We start from the raw sequence: 19,664 nt of genomic DNA, 5'->3' as shown, positions 1-19,664 counted from the left end.
TAAGGACAACTCCTTAGATGGGCAAATTGGTTTTCACAATATAAATTTGAAGTTAAGCACATCAAAGGAAAGCACAACATCCCTAGTGACTTCCTCTCAAGACCAAAAATCCCCAAACTCATCCCTAGGTTCTCTCCCTCATGGCATCCTCATCTTCCTCATCCCTTTCACAACTGGTCCAGACTTTTCTGAGTGAAATCCAGGATAACATCCTTTGCCACACCATTGATAAGGGAAATCACAAAATGATCCTAGGTCTCCAGTCTCTTCTCCTCTCAAAACATGGTTTAGTCAATGCACCGATAAAAAACCTAGACTTGCACCCTCTTTTCCCATACATCAATGGTCTTTAGGTCCCCACATTTCCCATCTGACCTTCCCTAAAGAAGCATACCTCCTTCTTTGGTACCTTGCAAGGACCTACCAACTCTGTATGATCCTTCACAAACCCTAGACCTATGCCTTCTTAACAAATTGGAGACAAAGACCTCACCAGTACAGTTACTTTAAGGACTGACTAATGTTCTTCAAAACAAAAGCAAATGGGTTGAGCAATAATTTCCTCCTTCATTAGTTCTATTGTGCACCATGCATGGAGCTCAAGGATCTTATTCCTCCACCGGATTGGAGGTATTCCTTCCAATGAATTGGTTGGCCCATTTCCATTGTTGCCTAAACTATGTGTGGGATGGGTTGATGAAGTATTCTCTGAGAGGTTGATGTTGTCATCAACTCCTTCATCGTCTGTAGGACTATCATATTATGTCCTGTGGGTGGATGACTGGGTCATCATTGTAGGCTTGGAGGTTGAATCTCTTCGTCAGAGGAATCATCATTTGTCATAATAACAAGAGATGATTTTGGTGCCTCTTCTAGATGTAATGGATCAGCTATCTCAGTAAGGAGTTTGGAGATAGGATTATCCTTTTCAAGAACCCCAATTTGTGGTTCTCGTTTGGATCACTTGATTCTCTAAACTTTTGCTTGTATTTCTTCTTCTGAGCAATGGAGACAGCCGTTGATTCAACCCTCTGGGTTTGGGCCGGATTTTGAGTATATAGCCTATTTTTGAGATGGAGAAAGGAGTCACTGCCTCTAAAAATGCTTGCATCGATATTGGCTAAAATGTTGACTGAGGAGAGTTGAACGCCAAAGTAGTTGGAGAGAAGAGAGGGTCAATCCTCTCTTGTCTATGTTGTTGCAACTGGCTTTGCTTGAGAGAATTTAGATGGCCTTTGAGGTACCGCATCTCTGCTTTTTTCTTTTTGAAAGCTGGTGAGGAAGCCGACATATGCTCGATCATTCGCATAAGCTCCTCATGCAATCTTTGGATATGGTTCTGCCATTTGTCGATGAGGATTGATGTGATATTGAACTTGTTTTTGACATTGTTGGGCAGCTCTCTCTGGTTATCTATAATTTGCTAGAGCATTTTGTTTTGGGCTATGGCATTTTCTGACTACTAGTTGAGAGTTGCTTCAGCTGGGGATACCTGCTTGGTAGATCTGTCAGGATTGACAACAAATGGATCTTTGATCTTCCAAGAGTGCTTCGTATGGGACCGCACATCTTCGTACTCTAATGGTGGGAAGTCATCATCATAGCTCGAAGGTCTGATCATGTTGATCTAGGGAAACTTATCATCTTTTGTGCTTTTCCCCTTGTATTTGACATAGTAGTCAAATTTCTCGGATGGTTCTCCTAACAAGTCGAATTCTAGATCTCCATCGCCATATCTCTTTTTGAGTTTTTGCTGGGACTTGTTCTTCTTTTTCTTACCTCTAACTTATTCTTCATCAGACCAAACATACACTGGATCATTAAGACATTCATCATAGGCACAGTCAATGTCAAACCACTTATGACCGGATTTGGTTATATAGGTTCATAGACCAGAAATCCATATCCCTTGAAGTATGGGATAGGGACCAGAGATCCCAAAGAAGCTGGATCAGTCAGGTTGACAGAGGTAGCAGATGGTCTGATCACGATCTTTTGGTCTTTCGGAAGTGGTGATGAATTTGCATGCGGTTGGATCATCATGGTTGAAAAGACATGTTGAGGAGATGCCTCTGTTGGTGATTCCTGATCCTTTGGGAAGGAGATATGAACATCGCCATTCTTCATAGTTTTGTAGACCGCATCATAGAGGATGATTGGCTTAGCGATCTGGTGAACAAACTCTAATTTTGCGAATAAATCTCCTATTTTAAGTCTTCTCCTCATTTGTCACTTCCAAGTTCAATCTTTCATTTTGGTTTTCATTAAACAACTTATCAAAGTTCACTACTTTCTTCTATGTATTCTTCTCTACTTAAGAAATTATCATTCTCTTCCTTTACACATTTTACATAACCTAAATCTTTACATTTTCTTTCTCTAGCTCTAGCAAGTTTATAAATGTCTTTTTCTCTTTCTTTTGTATCTAGTCTAGTATATATAGAGTATCATAAGCTCTATGTTTAGCTTAACTAATAGTCTTTTCTGCATTTTGTCTTGCCACTTTATATTTTTCAAGATTTTCTATATTTCTACAATTTTGCAATATTTTATACCAATTTCCTTTTGTCTTAAGGGCACTTTGGACTTCTTGATCCCACCACTAACTTTATTTACTATCTGAGTATTTTAGACTCACCTAAAACCTATATTGCTATCCTTACAATATAATTAGCCATTTTATTCCGAATAGTATTTGCATCTACCTTACCCTCTACTGTCTATTCACACTCTTAATCATTTTATCTTTGAATTTTATTGCATTGTCTCCCTTCAAGCTCCACCATCTAGTCCTCTTGTGCTGATTTATGTTACTTTTTTACTTCTATTTTTAAATATTTATATCTAATACTAAGACTCTATGTTGTGTAACCAAACTTTCACCTAGGATAGCTTTACAATCCTTACAAGATAGATGATCCCTGTTCCTATATAAGAAGAAACATATTTGGCTTTTATTTTACCCACTCTTGAAAGTTATTAAGTGTTCTTCTCTTTTTATAAAGAAAGTATTTAATATAACCAAATTGTAAGACATGGCAAAATCTAAGATTGTATCACGAGCCTCATTTTATCCATGGTCTCTATGTATCCTCTCATATCCTATATTATCCTTTCCAATGTGTCCATTCAAATTAGCTCCTATGGATGTTTCTTTTCAAACGTTGGTATCCCTTGTAAATACTATCCGGATCTTCCCAAAATTGTTTTTTAAGATTTTCTGCTAAGCCTATTTGGGGAGCATACGCACTGATGATATTCACTATCTTTAGGCCTAAAACTATCCTTAATGATCCTCTCCCCTATTCTTTTATCATCTACTAAATTATTCTTTAGGTCTTTGTCTACAATAATTCCCACCCTGTTTTTATGTTTCTCTTTACTAGTGTACCAAAGTTTAAATCTTGATTTTTCATTTTTTCTAGCTTTCTTTCTCTCCTACCCATTTTGTCTCTTGGAAGTCATATTAAGTTAATTTTCCTTCTAAACATAGTTTCCACTATTTCCATATTTTTGCCCATAAGAGTCCCTATATTCCAACTTACTAATCTAATCTTAGTTTCTTGTGCTAAATTATTAGCCCTCTCCCTTCTATACTGACCTGGTCTATTCCCTTGACCTAGGTGAATTTGGCAAGAATTCATATATTTTATTTATCTCTATGAAAAATAATATTTATGATATAAGCCTAGTACAAGATAAATGTTGCATTCTAAGTATCAGGGATATTAGGGAATGTTTTTGATTAATAACAGTAAGAACAATAACAACAACAACAAGAAGGATGTCCATCCATAGCATTCATACACATAAACAATTTATCCTGACACACACAATTTGTTATTTATCCTAAGTGCAAATAATTATTCAGTTTGACCCCAGGACAGGTAGTACTCCACATCCTTGATGCTCATTCTATTATTGTGAGTGGATACTAGAGTGATTTTCATGAAATTATTTCTACTTTATTAATCCAAAAATTTATTTCGTGCAAATTATTTGAAATTCTACCTTTAAAAATCATATTTGATACTATCACTTTGTACTTTAATGTTAGTCTGAAAAATTGACAAGAGCTACACTATTTCCAAAAAATTGTTATTTCTGTAATTATGTTACATTTTGAGGATTCACCTGGTTGTTTGACCTGCTGCTAAGATCCCGGAAGGCAAGGACCAGCTTGCTGTTTCCCTCCCTCCAGTACTCCTGCTATATCTGATATTCTGATTTTGGGCCCTGTCTATGCATGAATGACTATGATTCTATATGTTCTGTGCTGTTTCTGTTAATCTGGCAGATTTTTGTGTCCACCAGGTTCTGTTCTCAAATTATTACTATATATAATGATCTGAGAATATTATGATATATGTCTATCTCTATTCTGAATGCTGATGATGAGATCAAATTTGGTTTTATGGGATAACAACAGAGTTTTCAAAAATTATATTCATATGCACTGTAGCTCTTGTTATATTTATTATCCATTCACTGAGCATCACCTTATTCCAATCATTTACTTTTCGTGGAGTAGGTTGTGTTGAGTTACCCTTCCACTACTAGCACTCGTAGAGGGTTCGAACTGCACTATTTTCATTTTTTTTTTTATTTTGTTTCACTAGTGGGTTATCATTCTTTGAATGCTCTGACTTGTTGGGACTTTATTGATTCTTTGGATTGTATTAAAAAACTATTACAACTGGATTTCTCCTTTATTTAGTACATCATTATGTAATTTTTGGGAGAAGGCCTTGGGATTATTAATGTCTGCTTTAGGCCTGAAAGTTTAGATTTTCCTGTAGACTTCCTAACTCAGTTAAGGTAAAGGATTCTCTATGACACTCTCCAATAGGAGTATAATTACATTGCTTATTCTATCCCGAAGCATTAGAGAAGGCCCCCAAAGGCCACTGAGGTTTCCCAAGTTATAGGTGATCATCAAGGGTAATGGGGATCGATTTTTAGCATCAATAAATGGGCGCGCTAGGTAGCAGAATGTGGGCCTCCAAAACAAACCAAGGCAATCCATGTGGCCGGAAAAAATATATAAAAGAAAAAAGAAAACACTGCTAAGTTCTCCTAGTCATCATTGATGAACCAATGGAGCTCAATTCAATCCAACTCAAATATGCAATGAGGTGGCTGAAGAAGGCAAGTCTCAGATTGGACCAAAAGCAAGCCACCTTGATAGGCACCAATGACACCATCGCGGAAAGGCATAGAACTCTTGAGAACTTGCTTTCATCAGAATAATTAGACGGCATGTGATTAGAACCAATCATCACAATAGTGTGTGTTAATTCATCACTGCACCATTTGGAACATGCAGAAATTGGGAATGAGACCCTGCATCTAACCTGTGGTAGGTACTAATCTATGATGCCCATTTGGCAGGAGCTATGGCTATGGCTGTTGCAGTGGATCTTGATCGCATCTGTTAGAATCCATTCCCTTAAACATGCAATGTGCATTGTAGCAATGAAGCTGAATAACCCAAGAATCTTCAAGAAAGCAAGAACATGGGGTAAAAAAAGGTAAATTATTTCCTGCTCTTGTAGGACTCCCACTAAATTTATTCTCTAGCATTGAAGGTGGTGATGGAGAAGCATGTGGGGGAGTGAAACTAATGCATCTGGCTGTGGAATTGCTGAGTATTAGGCTATGTTCTTTACAATGGCTGGCCATTCAGTTGGCCCCTCAAGTGTTTGTTTTATTTGGGAAACAAAAACAAGTACCTTGAAATGTTGTCCTCCAAGTGTTTGAAAAAAGGTCATAATGGTCGGGATTGGGTTTTTCAATAGTCGAAACCAGGATTTAACAAAGGAATAGAATTTGCTAGTAAAGAAAGTTTAGATTTGGAAAGCCACTAGATTTCGATGAACCTGATTTGGCAACACAGGGCTAAATCAGGATTAAGCCTTGTGTTGGCAACAATTTGCTCAGGCATCTAGCTTGACTGCTTGAGGGAGCACACCAAGGCTCAATGAAACATGTGAACTGGATGTTAATGCCGTTTGTTGAGCTGGGATTTGTACAATTGGTGTTGCTCTCTTCTCTCTGGGTGTCTACCCATCAAAGGGAGGTACGCCTTTATTCGTTTCTAAACTCAGTTGCCATACCTTTGAACACCAAAAAGCATGCACGTATAAGGAGATAAAAAATATATTCTGGCTAAGTAGAACATACCCTCGTATAGTGGCCTACTGTGTGTTTGTTGAAAGTTCTCTAAGGAGAACCATAAATATGCATATGTTTGCTATCTTCTTTGGTAAAATCAATTGCCTAGCATGCACTATTATACATGCACAGTGTCCACTATAAGGGAAAAGAAACCATTGGTAGCCTTCCAAATGATGGAATCATCTAAGTCAGGAACATGGGCTGTTTCTGGAAGGTCAAATTCATTTACAGAGAGAAGGACCATATGAAGACAGCAGTGGACTCGATGCCAATTATTAAAGTAAAGAGGGGTGGTTTTTTCCACTAACAATGATGTTCTTAACACAAGCATAGCCTCATACCTTTGGGATACTCTTCATTTCCAAGAACAATTTGGAAGGGGCTGAACAACCCAAAAAGCTGTGAATCTAAGAAACCCAAAGCAGAGATATGAAGGTGCATATATATCAAAGCAACTTACAAGCAGTGGCATCACTTCGTTCTCAAATTAGTTTTAAGGTCAAGGCAAGAGAAAAGCTTAAAAACTTTGGACTAACTGACCTCATCACCTCCTGTATTCCAGTCATTACCCTTCCACAGGAAAGATTTTTTAATTTTTTCTCAATCTCCTTCATAACATATTTGGGTAAAAATAGAACTGAGCCCAAATATTATTGAGTATTCTTCAAAACAGACCTTTATTAGTTGAAGTTTTCCTGCATACGAATTCTTGATGAAATATTTTTTACGAGGATTGAGCAATCAACAGTACTAAGGGAAGCCTGAGATATTTTAATGGTAGGGACCCTTCTGAAACTCTAATGATGCCCAGAATTCTCTGCTTCTTCCAAAATCCATGTAGTAAAAATCTCAGACTTGGAGGGGTTGGATTGAAGTTCAGAATCCAGATAGAACACAGAAAAGACTTAAAGCATGCTTAACACGCTGGAAGAGCCAAAGTCACCATGAGCTAGGATGAGCAAATCATCTGCAAAGCTCATATTTTACATTCTTTGCTTGCTGCATTTATAGTGATGCTTGAGTTCGCCAGGAGAAGCAAAAAGTTAAGTTGTTATAGTGGTAAGTTATACCCACAGAATAGGAGAGGTCATGGGTTCAAATGCGTGTTTTCTTCTTTCATGTCTTTATTTTGCTTTCTGTAAGGGGCTGAGTTGACATGTTACATGCCCTGGTTCAAGCCCATTATGATACAGTCAGCCAGGTGTCGAGAGTTCACTTCATTTCCAAGTTTCAGGGCTTGAAAGGACCAATCTAGTGACAGTTTGGCCAAACCTTGTCGGACCGGCTGGACTTCTAAACCATACGGCATCTTATTTCTTGAGTGTCCGCTCTTTCTTAGATGAATATATTTTGAGTCCAACAACGATTTCTGCCCCCTTTGTGTGTTGACGATCGTTCTCTTCTTATCCTTATTACTCTAGAGAAAACTTCCACTCCTCTTCCCAATCCATCAGTTACTCAGCCATATAAATGATCCAGACCAAAACATCACTACCACTATGCAGCTGCCTTTTCCACCCTTAACTGTCTCAAATTCTAGCTTTGAAGATCTATCCCAATATGACTTGAATTTGCCTATTGCTCACCGCAAAGGTACCTCAACTTGTACTATCCAAGAACTGTCCTTAGTTGCTTATCTTATTGCTCATTCTGTTTCACTTCTTCACCTTTCCCCAATTTCTATCCCTTCCTCACATGTTAAACTACTTGCTAACCCTAGGAGGAGGCAAGCAATAAATGTATAAATAAATGCCTTAACCACTGGTGGGACATGGGACTTGGTGGATCGTCCTCCAAATAAGGAGTTGGTTACATGCTATTGGGTCTATCCCGTTAAATATCTTCCTGATGGATGAATCAAACCACTTAAAGCTTAATTGGTTTCCAATGGGGATACCCAAACATACGGTATTGGACTTTAGACCAATTTGGATGTGAAGATTCTGAAGAATGCCTTCTTGTATAGAAGAAGAGGTGCACATGGAGCAACATCTTGGGTAGGGGGAGAGTGGTAAGGTGTGTTGGTTGCATAAGGCTATTTATGATCTTAAGCAGTTTCCTTGAACTAGTTTGACAAACTTAGTATTGTAGTCTCTACATTTGCTTTGTGCCTATGCTAGTCTCATAATTTTTTTCTTTATTCACAACTTGTTCACAAAGAGGAGACAAGTGTGGAAATTTTAGTAGTTAATGTTGATACATTAACATTACTCATAGTGATCGGGGTGAGATTGCAAATATCAAAGGCGTGGCTTCTATAAAAATTCCATATCAAGGAGTTGGGTACTCTTTGTTACTTTCTTGGCATTAAGATTGTACAGCATAAGAAAAGGTTGAACCTTCTCAATGAAACAAACCTTGGACTTTTTATATAAGCCTTATGGTGAGAGCTAAACTAGTTGATACTCCTGTAGATGCCAACGTGAGTTGTCTAGGGATATTAGACCAGACTTTGAAGACAACATCAAGTTTTTTACGGAAATATTAATATTTAAATGAAAAAAACATAATTGCACGATAGTAGGGGAATTATTTACAAAATTGTGCAAAGTGAAACCAACTTATGGAACATCAGTTGTCACAATGAAAACCAACTTTCCATAAGTCGATTATATCTGAAATGACAAGTCATTATGGCATAAGCAAAACTGACTTATGGAAAGTCAGTTCTGACAATGAAAACCGACTTTCCATAAGTCTGTTTCACCTTCATAAATACATTGCATGCATTGGGAGAAAATCGACTTATGAAAAGTGTGGAAATCCCGAATGATTTGGAAGGGATTTGGAGAAGATTGTGGTAGAAGATTAAGGCTCTAATTAGATCCGATATTTAGGCTAATTGAATGGGTTGACTTTTATATTCCCATATTTTATTCTCTGTGTACATGTTAAATAGGGACCCGAGTATGTAAAGAATATATATTTTGAATATACAATGGATTTATTCTCATTTTCTACATGGTATCAAAGCTCGAGTTACTCTAAAACCCTAAGCAATCCATGGCTGCCCAAAAAGGAGTTAGCCATGAGTCCAGCCAGTCGGCAACCCAGGAAGGAGAGTCGGAGATATCCTCCTCCATGGGCTCGGCCGGCATATTCAAGAATTCCCCACTCCATCTTACTATTAAAAAATTTAATGGTAAGAATTACAGAGAATGGGCAAAGTCAATCAAGCTTGTTATCAACGGTAAAGGAAAGCTTGGCTTTCTTACCAGCGAAACTCGGCGACCACCTCCTACCGATGCAGTGGCATCCCAGAAATGGCGGTCTAAGAACTCCTTGATAACGACATGCTTGATAAACTCTATAAAGCCAGCCATTGGCAAAACATACCTATTTTTCACAACGGCAAAGGACGTGTGGGATGCGGTGCGTGAGACATTCTCCGATGCTGAAAATGCTTCCCAGATTTTCGAGTTGAAGACGCGGCTATGGCAGACGAAGCAAGGAGATTGGGAAGTCACGGAATACTACACCGAGATGTTTGGACTTTGGCAAGAACTTGATCTCAGCTACGAAGAGGAATGGGAATGCACGGGTGACAGTGTACGTTTCAAGAAAAAGATGGAGAACGAGAGAGTGAGGAACAGGATTCCAGGTCGCCGGCCGCTACCCTCCATCTGAGAAGTCTTCTCAGAGGTTCGGAGAGAGGAAAGTTGGAGGAATGTGATGTTGAAGGAGCAAAACTAGTCTAGGCCCGAGGCATCAGCCCTTGTAACCTGTGGGCCTCATACTGGATTTGGCCCAAAACATTCCAAAAGGCCCTTTTGTGAGCATTGCAAAAAAAGGGCCATACTTTAGACACCTGCTGGACCTTACATGGCAAGCCCGCGGATTGGAAGCCCAGACAGTCCAATAAAACCCATGGTCATCAAGCCTCCACCGAAACTCAGGAAAAAAACATACCCACAGAAGCCCATGGTCCGACAGCTTCTAGTGGGGGATTTAATTCCGACCAACTTGCAAAAATATAAAAGCTATTTTCCAATTTCCAAGCCTCGGGTTAGTCCTCTAATAATACGTCATCTGGTTCTTTAGCCCATAAAGGTACTTTTTTGACAGCCCTTAGTTCCACTTCTCATTTTACCCCTTGGATTATTGACTCTGGTGCATTTGACCATATGACCGATGCTCATCTTTCAACATACTCACCTTGTGCCGGTAATTTAAAAGTCAAAATTGCATATGGGACTCTATCCCTTGTCGCTGGCAAAGGGAGTATTCATATTTCTGAATCTATTACTCTTGAATCTATCCTCCACGTTCCTAATTTATCATGCAATTTGTTGTCTATTAGTCAGTTAACCAAACAGTCTAATTGCTCAGCTAAATTCCTACTCTCTCATTGTGTCTTTCAGGACCTATCATCGGGGAAGACAATTGGCAGTGCTAAGGAATGTGACAGCTCTACTACTTTGACAAAGCTAATGTGAATGGACCGTGTCCTCCTATTGTTTGTAATTCTGCATCTAGTCCTAGGGAAAGTGAACTTTTGTTATGGCACAAAAGGATGGGACATCCTAGTTTTCAGTATTTGCAGCACTTATTTCCTACAATATGTTCGAATAAAACTGCCTTGGATTTTCAGTGTGAAGTGTGTGAACTTGCCAAACACCATCGTACTACTTTTCCTAGATCTTAGTATAAACCATCCATGCCATTTAATCTGATTCACAATGATCTATGGGGTCCTTCTCATACTCCTAATAGGACCCATACAAAATGGTTTATTACTTTTATTGATGATCACACTCGTCTGTGTTGGGTATATTTATTGACTGATAAAACTGAGGTTCGATCAGTCTTCATGAATTTTCACTCTATGATACAAACCAAGTTTCACACAAAAATCCAAATCATTCGTACTGACAATGGTACTAAGTATTTCAATCACTCCTTGGGCACGTATCTTCAAGAGAATGATATTATCCATCAAAGCTCTTGCGTTGACACCCCTCAACAAAATGGGGTTGTTGAACGGAAAAATCGACATATCCTTAAAGTTGCTCATGCCCTGTTGTTCACCTCTCACATGCCAATAAAATCTTGGGGTGACTCAATTTTGACAGCCACATGCCTCATTAATCGAATGCCTTGTAGAGTCCTATCTTTTGCAACTCCGCTCCAAAAACTCCAAGAGACTTTTCCCAATTCTAGGCTCAGCTCACATCTTCCGCTTCGTGTCTTTAGATCCACTGTATTTGTCCACATTCACGCACCCAAGCGAAATAAATTGGATCCCAGAGCACTTAAATGCGTCTTTCTTGGTTACTCTCCCACACAGAAGGGTTACAAATGCTATGACCAGATCTCCCAAAAACTCTATGTTAGCCTGGATGTCACCTTCTTCGAACATACCTCCCACTACCGCTTCAGGGGGAGTCCTTGAGTAAAGCTCGACCCTCAAACTCAAACTACTTCGATATTTCTATTTTCGAGACCACTCCATACCCTATATCCGCTCCTTCACCTAATGCAGAAGGAAACTTGAACTCAGGGGGAGATGTGGAAATACAAACAAATAGGGAAACACTTATAAACTCAAGGAGGCCAAAATCAAAGTTTGATGAGACACTCACTTCCGAAGCACCAAAAAAGTCAGAACCGGTGATAGTTCCAACTCCTCATGAGTCCGACTCCAATCTTGACCAGGTAAAAGATGACTTACCCATTGCTCTTAGAAAACAACCTCATTCATATACTCTCCACCCTATCTCAAAATTTGTATTTTACAATGCTCTTTCTTCCAAGTATCGTGCTTTTACTTCTAACCTTGATAGAATCCAAATTCTTAAAAAAATTCAAGAAGCCTTGGAGATTCCAGAGTGGAGAGAGGTAGCGATGGAAGAGATAAGGGCACTAGAAAAGGATGGAACTTGGAAGGTGATGACTTTGCCAAGGGGGACAAAATCAATGGGCTGTAAGTGGGTGTTCACAGAAAAGTACAAGGTTGATGGCACAATAGAACGATACAAAGCCCGCCTTGTGGCAAAGGGGTTCACTCAAACATACGGTATTGACTACACCAAGATGTTTGCACCAGTAGTAGAGTTGAACACTGTACGGGTTCGCTTGTCCCTGGCAGCGAACCTAAATTGGCCACTCCATCAATTTGACATCAAGAATGCTTTTATGAATGGTGAGCTAGAAGAAGAAGTGTTCATGACGCTACCACCAGGATTTTGCAAAGAGGGAGAAGAAACCGGAGTGTGTAAATTCAAGAAATCCCTGTATGGACTCAAGCAATCACCGAGGGCGTGGTTTGATAGATTTTCAACGGTAATAAAGAATCAAAGATACCGACAAGGGCAGTCAGATCACACTATGTTCTTCAAACAGTCCAATGAGGGAAGAAGGACCATCCTGATTGTGTATGTCGATGACATCATTCTCACTGGAGATGACACGAGAGAGGTGGAGAGATTGAAGGTCTTAGCCATAGAGTTTGAGGTAAAATACCTACGTCAAATGCTATATTTCCTGGGAATGGAGGTTGCCAAATCAAGAAAGGGAATTAGTGTCTCCCATAGAAAGTATGTACTTGACCTTTTGACCGAGGCTGGCATGCTTGGTTGTAAACCAAGCGATACTTCTATTGAGGCAGGAAAAAGAACGAAAGACATAGGAAAGCCTGTGGATAAGGAGAGATATCAGGGACTAGTAGGTAGATTGATCTACCTCGCTCACACTAGACCTCACATTGCTTTCGCTGTAAGTGTGGTCAGTCAGCACATGCACTCACCAAAGGAGAGTCACCTAGAAGCAGCATATAAGATTCTCGGATATCTAAAAGGCTCTCCAAGGCGAGGACTATTCTTCAAGAAAGGTGACAGGAAGAAGCTAGAGATCTACACAGATGCGGATTGGGTAGGATCAGCAGAAGACAGAAGGTCTACTATTGGCTACTATACCTATGTTTGTGGAAATCTAGCAACATGGAGGAGTAAGAAGTAGAGTGTGGTAGCCAAAAGCAGTGCCGAGGCTGAATTCAGAGCTATTGCACAAGGGATGTGTGAAGGGCTATGTTTACAAAAACTTTTGGAAGAACAACACATCACAATAAAGCTCCCCATCAAACTCTATTGCGACAACAAAGCCGCCATTAGTATTTCTCATAATCCTGTTCAGCACGACAGAACTAAACATATAGAAGTGTACAGGAATTTTATAAAGGAGAAAATTAAGAAGGGGACGATTTTGCATGACCTATATCCCTACAAGAGAGCAATTAGCAGATATTTTCACTAAGGGATTACAGAGATCTAGCTTTGAAGAGTTTATTTGCAAGTTGGACATGATCAATATCTATAATCCAACTTGAGGGGGAGTTCGGAAATCCTGATTGATTTGGAGAAGATTTTGGTAGAAGATTAAGGCTCTAATTAGATTCGATATTTAGGCTAGGCTAATTGTATGGGTTGACTTTTATATTTCCATATTTTATTCTCTGTGGACATGTTAAATAGGGACCTAGGTATGTAAAGAATATATATTTTGAATATACAATAGATTTATTCTCATTTTCTACAAAAAGTCTATTCTTACAATAAAAACTGACCTTCCATAAGTTTTCGTAAATTAGGTAGCACCACCTTATGGAAAGGAAATGAAATGTTGGTAGATAAATTTCTATTGAAAATTGGTGAAAGACATCTTATATATATTTATATCGTAGTGTATGTTCCTTTACTTATACTTTTAGGGTGCATTTAGCTTGGTGGCTAAGCTAGGCTTAGGCAAAGGATCCTTAGCCTATGTTTGATGCAACACACCAATAGGATTAGATTGGCCAAGAGGATGGGTTGGGGAGGGTTAGCCCTTTTGTGTAGGATAGGGCTTTCTAGTTCCTCTCTCATTAGCTAACTTGGGCCAAGTAAAAAATGAACAAGGATTTCTTGCTTATCTTCCCCATCCCACCAGCCACTTGCTTTGCTTATCCATTTAAGACTTTAACCCAAAATATCTCTCTCTCTCTCTCTCTCTCTCTCACACACACACACACACACACACAAGTGAAGCAAAATGGTTGCAATTACAGACTTAAGGAAAGATAGCGGCACCATTAAATTCCTTTACAGTTATGGTGGTAGGATTTAGCCTTGCTCCATCAATGCAACAAGCTTTGTTATGTCGACAATAGCGAGGCAACAACAACAAGAAGCTCCATTACATTGAGTTTGGATAATATAGAAAGCTTCATTCTTCTTTATTTTTTTTCACTAGTTTCCTTATGAAAAATATCGATTTTTATTCCTAAGTTAGGGAAGATGCACCAAATCACATGACAAATATATTACAATGGATGCTCTCTCCTTGCCCATATAACCGACTTTCCATAAGCCAGTTATATCTGAAATGACAAGTCGTTATGGCGTAAGCAAAACAGACTTATGGAAAGTTGGTTTTCATTGTAAGAACCAACTTTCCCTATGTCGGTTTCACTTTACGTAAATTCTCGCACATTGCCTACATGGGGAGCAAAACCAACTTATGGGATGTCGATTATTACAATGAAAACCGGCTTTCCATAAGTTTGTTTCACCTTATATAAATATATTGCCTGCATGGGGAGCAAAACCAACCTATCGAAAGTCTATGCTTACAATGAAAACCGACTTTTCATGAGCCTGCTTTGTAAATTAGGTAGAACCACCTATAGAAAGGAAATGAAATGTTTGAAGATAAATATCTACTGAAATTGGCAAAAGGAACCTTTTATATATATATAGCTTAGTGGCTAAGCTACGCTAGGCAATTTTTCTAGTGAAAAATTGCCAAAAGACACCTTATCTATGTTTAACTTATTCTAATGGCTTTCACAAAGTCACTTTTAAAATTTGTGTAAGCTTTAATGACTTTTACAAAGCTAGTTTATAATAAAAAAAAAAAAAAAAAAAAAAAACTACCCATAATTTTCTGACTAAAGATTCAACTCATGCAAAATTTATGTTAAACTAAGTTTTCAAAAGTTGGTCTAAATTTCTATGAATAGTTGCGAGAACCGTTGCATGCAAATTTTAATTGACCCTTCATTGACTTTGTTTTAAAAAATTTCACCCCATCCCCTCAATTTGAGAATATATATGATAGTATATAATGATAACTAAAAGGGGGTCATCTTTTTCATGCAAAGGTCCATGTCAGCTATTGAAAACAGAATTGAATTTCTATATTTCTTGAATAATTTTGTACAGCCCAATTTACAATATATATAATACAATAAAAAAGTTCTAACTATGGAAACAATCTCCTAACAAAATCACTCTTAATAATATACAATCTCATATCTTTACATACTTTCCTAATTTATTCAAGATACATGGAGATACTCTCAAGTTGGATCATAGATATTGATCATATCCAACTTGCCAATGAAATCATCAAAGCTCTGTCGCGCTAATCCTTTAGTAAAGATGTCTGCAATTTGTTCCTTGGCAGGTACATAAGTCATACAGATAGTTCCTTCTTCAACCTTCTCTTTGATAAAATGTCGGTCCACTTCTACATGCTTAGTCCTGTCATGTTGAATTGAATTGAGAGATATACTGATAACTGCTTTGTTGTCACAATAAAGTTTGATAGGGAATTTCACCGACATTTGTAATTCTTCCAAGAGTTTCCGTAACCACAGTCCTTCACATATCCATTGTGCAACTGCCTTGAATTCAACTTCAGCACTGCTTCGAGCCCCTACATTTTGTTTTTTGCTCCTCCAAGTTACCAAATTTCCCCATACAAAGGTGCAATATCCGGTGGTAGACCTTCTATCTTCCGCTGATCCTGCCCAATCTGCATCTGTAAAAATTTCTACTTCCTTATTTTCATATTTCTTGAAGAAGAGTCCCTTGCCCGAAGAACCCTTTAGATACCTGAGAATTTTATACACAACATCTAGGTGAGTCTTTTTCGGTGAATGCGTGTGTTGACTTACCACACTTACTGCAAATGCAATGTCGGGTCTGGTATGCGATAGGTAAATTAGTTTACCAACCAATCTCTAATACCTTTCCTTTTCAACTGGTATTCCGCAGTATTTGACCCTTTTTATGACTTCAATCGGGGTTTCACTAGGTTTGCATCCAAGCATACCAGCTTCGAATAGGAGATCAAGGATATATTTTCGCTGAGAGACACTAATACCCTTTTTTGATCTAGCAACTTCCATTCCCAAGAAGTACCGCATTTGTCCCAGGTCTTTATTTCAAACTCAGCAGCTAGGACTTTCTTTAATCGGTCCATCTCCACTGTATCATCTCCAGTTAGGGTTATATCATCAACATACACTATCAGAATTGTTTTCTTGCCACTTTTAGACAGTTGAAAGAACATAGTGTGATCTGATTGCCCTTGTCGATATCCCTGATTCTTTATCATTTTCGCAAATCTGTCGAACCATGCTCTGGGAGATTGCTTGAGTCCATACAAGGATTTTTTGAGTTTACATACTCTATTTTCTTCACCTTTCTTACTGAAACCTGGTGGTATAGTCATGCAGACTTCTTTTTCTAACTCGCCATTTAGGAATGCATTCTTAATGTCAAGTTGCTGTAGTGGCCAATCTAAGTTAGCTACCAATGACAAGAGGACCCGAACTGTGTTCATTTTTGCCACTGGTGCAAATGTCTCCGTGTAGTCAATGCCATAGGTCTGTGTAAACCCTTTTGCAACGAGTCTAGCTTTATATCTTTCAACTATCCCATCAGCTTTGTATTTCATTGTGAAGATCCATTTGCAGCCTACTGGCTTCTTTCCTCTCAGAAAATTCATAACGTCTCAAGTTCCATTTTTTTCCAAGGCCCACATTTCTTCCATGACAGCTTCCCTCCATTCAGGAATTTCCAGGGCTTCCTGAATATTCTTTGGAATTTTTATCCTGTCAATGTTAGAGGTAAAAGCACAATACCCTGTAGACAGAGTTTTATAAGACATGTATTTTGACTAGGGATATAAAGTACATAACCTAGTTTGTTTTCTAACTGCAATGGGTAAATTGATGTCATCAGGTTTAGACTTATCATAAGGAAGTTCATGATCATTTATTACCGGATCGGGGCTGGGCGTGGACTCATGGTTGCTTGAAGCTATCACCAGTTCCAACTCTTTTGGTGCCTCAGGTATGAGATTCTCCTTATTCTTTGTTTTTGGCTTTCTTGAGTAAACAAGTATCTCCTTATTAAATTGTTTTTCTACATCTCCCCCTGAGTTTAAGTGATCATTTGCATATGACAGATCAGGAAATGATGCAGTGGGAGACTGAGACTCAGTAGATGGGTCAGGGAATGATGCAATAGGAGACTCGGTAGTAGAGAAATCAAAGAACTGATCTTCACTCTTCTTCTCCCCCTGAAGAGAGGGCTTTTGGAAATAAGGAGTGGTTTCAAAGAACGTGACATCAAGGCTAACCAACATTCCTTTTTGAGACAAGGTCATAACATTTGTAGCCTTTCTGAGTAAGAGAGTAACCAATAAAGACGCATTTAATCGCACGAGGTTCCAATTTATCCCGGTTGTGAGCGTGAACATGAACAAATGCAGTACATCCAAAGATTTTCAGAGAGAGATTGGAGTGCAGTTGAGAGTTGGGGAAATATTCCTGAAATTTTTGGAGAGGAGTGGAAAAAGAAAGAACCCGACTCGGCATCCGATTAATGAGATGTGTAGCTATTAAAATGGCATCGCCCTAAAAATAGTTTTTCATATTTGTAGTGAACATCAATGCCCAAGCTACTTCAAGAATATGTTTGTTTTTAAGTTCAGCAACCCCATTTTGTTGAGGGGTACCCACACACGAACTTTGATGAACAATGCCACTTTCTTGAAGATAATGTACCAAGATATTATTGAAATACTCCATACCATTATTAGTACGTAAAATTTGGATTTGAGTTTGGAATTGTGTTTGAATCATGGAGTGGAAACTAACGAAAGTAGAACGGACATCAATTTTATCTTTCAACAAGTAAACCCAACAAATACGAGTATGATCATCAATAAAAGTAACAAATCATTTTGTATGAGTGCGATTAAGGGAGCATGAGAGCCCCATAAATCACTGTGAATCACAGTAAATGGGCAAGATGGTTTGTATGTAGACTTTGGGAATGAATTACGCTAGTGTTTTGCAAGCTCACAAATTTCACATTGAAAATCAGAAGACATTTTATTTGAACAAATTGAAGGAAATAAACGTCTTAAATATTAAAAATTGGGATGGCCCATCCTAAAGTGCCATAACAAAATTTCACTATCTCTAGAAATAGATGCAGAATCAAAAATTGCAGTATTACATTGTTCACTCGTATTTACCTCCACAAAGTAGTAGAGTCCCTCACACACCTTAGTACTGCCAATTGTCTTCCCTGATGATAGGTCCTGGAAAACACAGTGAGATGAAACAAATTTAGCAAAGCAATTGGAATCCTTTGTCAACTGGCTAATGGATAAGAAATTGCAAGACAACTTAGGGACATGTAGAACAAATTTTATAGTTATAGAATTGGATATTCGAATACTTCCTTTTCCTGCAACAAATGAGAGAGATCCATCTGCAATTTTAACTTTCAAATTTCAAGCACATGGTGAATAGGATGAGAACAAATGACAAGAATCAGTCATATGATCAGAGGCACCCGAGTCAATTAACCATGGAGATTTGCAATGGGATATAGTATTTAAGGTTAACAGTAACTTACCTCGGTGGGCTAAAGAACTAGTGGAAGACTGACCCAATGTTTGAATGGAGGAGAACATTTTATATAGTTGTTCCAACTACTCTGGACTGAATACGCCACTTGGAGTGGTATTGTTATTTTTCTTGCCTTGTGACTTCTCAGCTGAATTATCAGTAATAGCTTGATGGCCACGACTTTTTTTTATTATGCCTCTACTTCCAATCTGCAGGCTTTCCATGAATTTCCCAATAGGTATCTTTTGAATGGCCTGGCTTGCGGCAGTGCTCACACTATAATCTCCCTTTATGTGGCTTTTGTCCAAATCTCGTAGGGGCTTTTGAAATTAGGGTCGAAATGTCAAGCCCATTAGATTTCAAGTTTAGGGCTGATATTTCAGGCCCAATTTGGCTTATAGGTGTCTTCAGCATCACGTTTCTACGGCTTTCCTCCCGCCTCACATCTGCAAAGACTTCTCAGTTCAATAGTAGGGGTCGTCGGCCAAGGATCCTCCCTCGCACATCGTCCAAGTTGCGGTTGAGGCCGACCAACTAGAAGACTCATTCGTTCACGAGTCGTCCCTTGTAGCGGGTGCTGTCACCGGAGCATTCCCACTCCTCCTCGATGCTCAGGTCGAGTTCTTGCTAGAGGTGTGTCATCTCCATGAAGTACTCGATGACATCTCTCTCACCTTGCCTTATTTGCCACAATCGAGTTTTTATCTCGAAGATCTGAGAGTAGCTCTCGACATCGGAGTACGTCTCGCAAATAGTGTCCCAAACGTCCTTCGTCGTTGGTAAGAACAAATAAATCTTT

At 38.7% G+C, this 19,664-nt stretch overlaps 1 protein-coding gene across 7 annotated transcripts in view; it reads right to left on the bottom strand.

Annotated features, from left to right (window-relative positions):
* LOC131158473 (uncharacterized) overlaps positions 1-19,664 on the bottom strand; it is a 144,168-nt gene that overhangs the window by 89,328 nt on the left and 35,176 nt on the right. For 4 of the 7 annotated variants that reach the window (XM_058113347.1, XM_058113343.1, XM_058113365.1 and 1 more), the window contains exon 4: positions 18,487-18,552. The exons of the other annotated variants lie outside the window; for them this stretch is intronic. In XM_058113347.1, coding sequence (XP_057969330.1) covers positions 18,487-18,552 — 66 coding nt within the window. The remainder of the gene's footprint in view (positions 1-18,486; positions 18,553-19,664) is intronic. 7 annotated transcript variants of the gene reach the window in all.

This window comes from Malania oleifera, chromosome 1, assembly GCF_029873635.1.
Source record: "Malania oleifera isolate guangnan ecotype guangnan chromosome 1, ASM2987363v1, whole genome shotgun sequence".
NCBI classification, from domain to species: domain Eukaryota; kingdom Viridiplantae; phylum Streptophyta; class Magnoliopsida; order Santalales; family Ximeniaceae; genus Malania; species Malania oleifera.
Note: the sequence above shows the minus strand (reverse complement) of the source record. Positions and strands in the feature narration are given on the sequence as shown.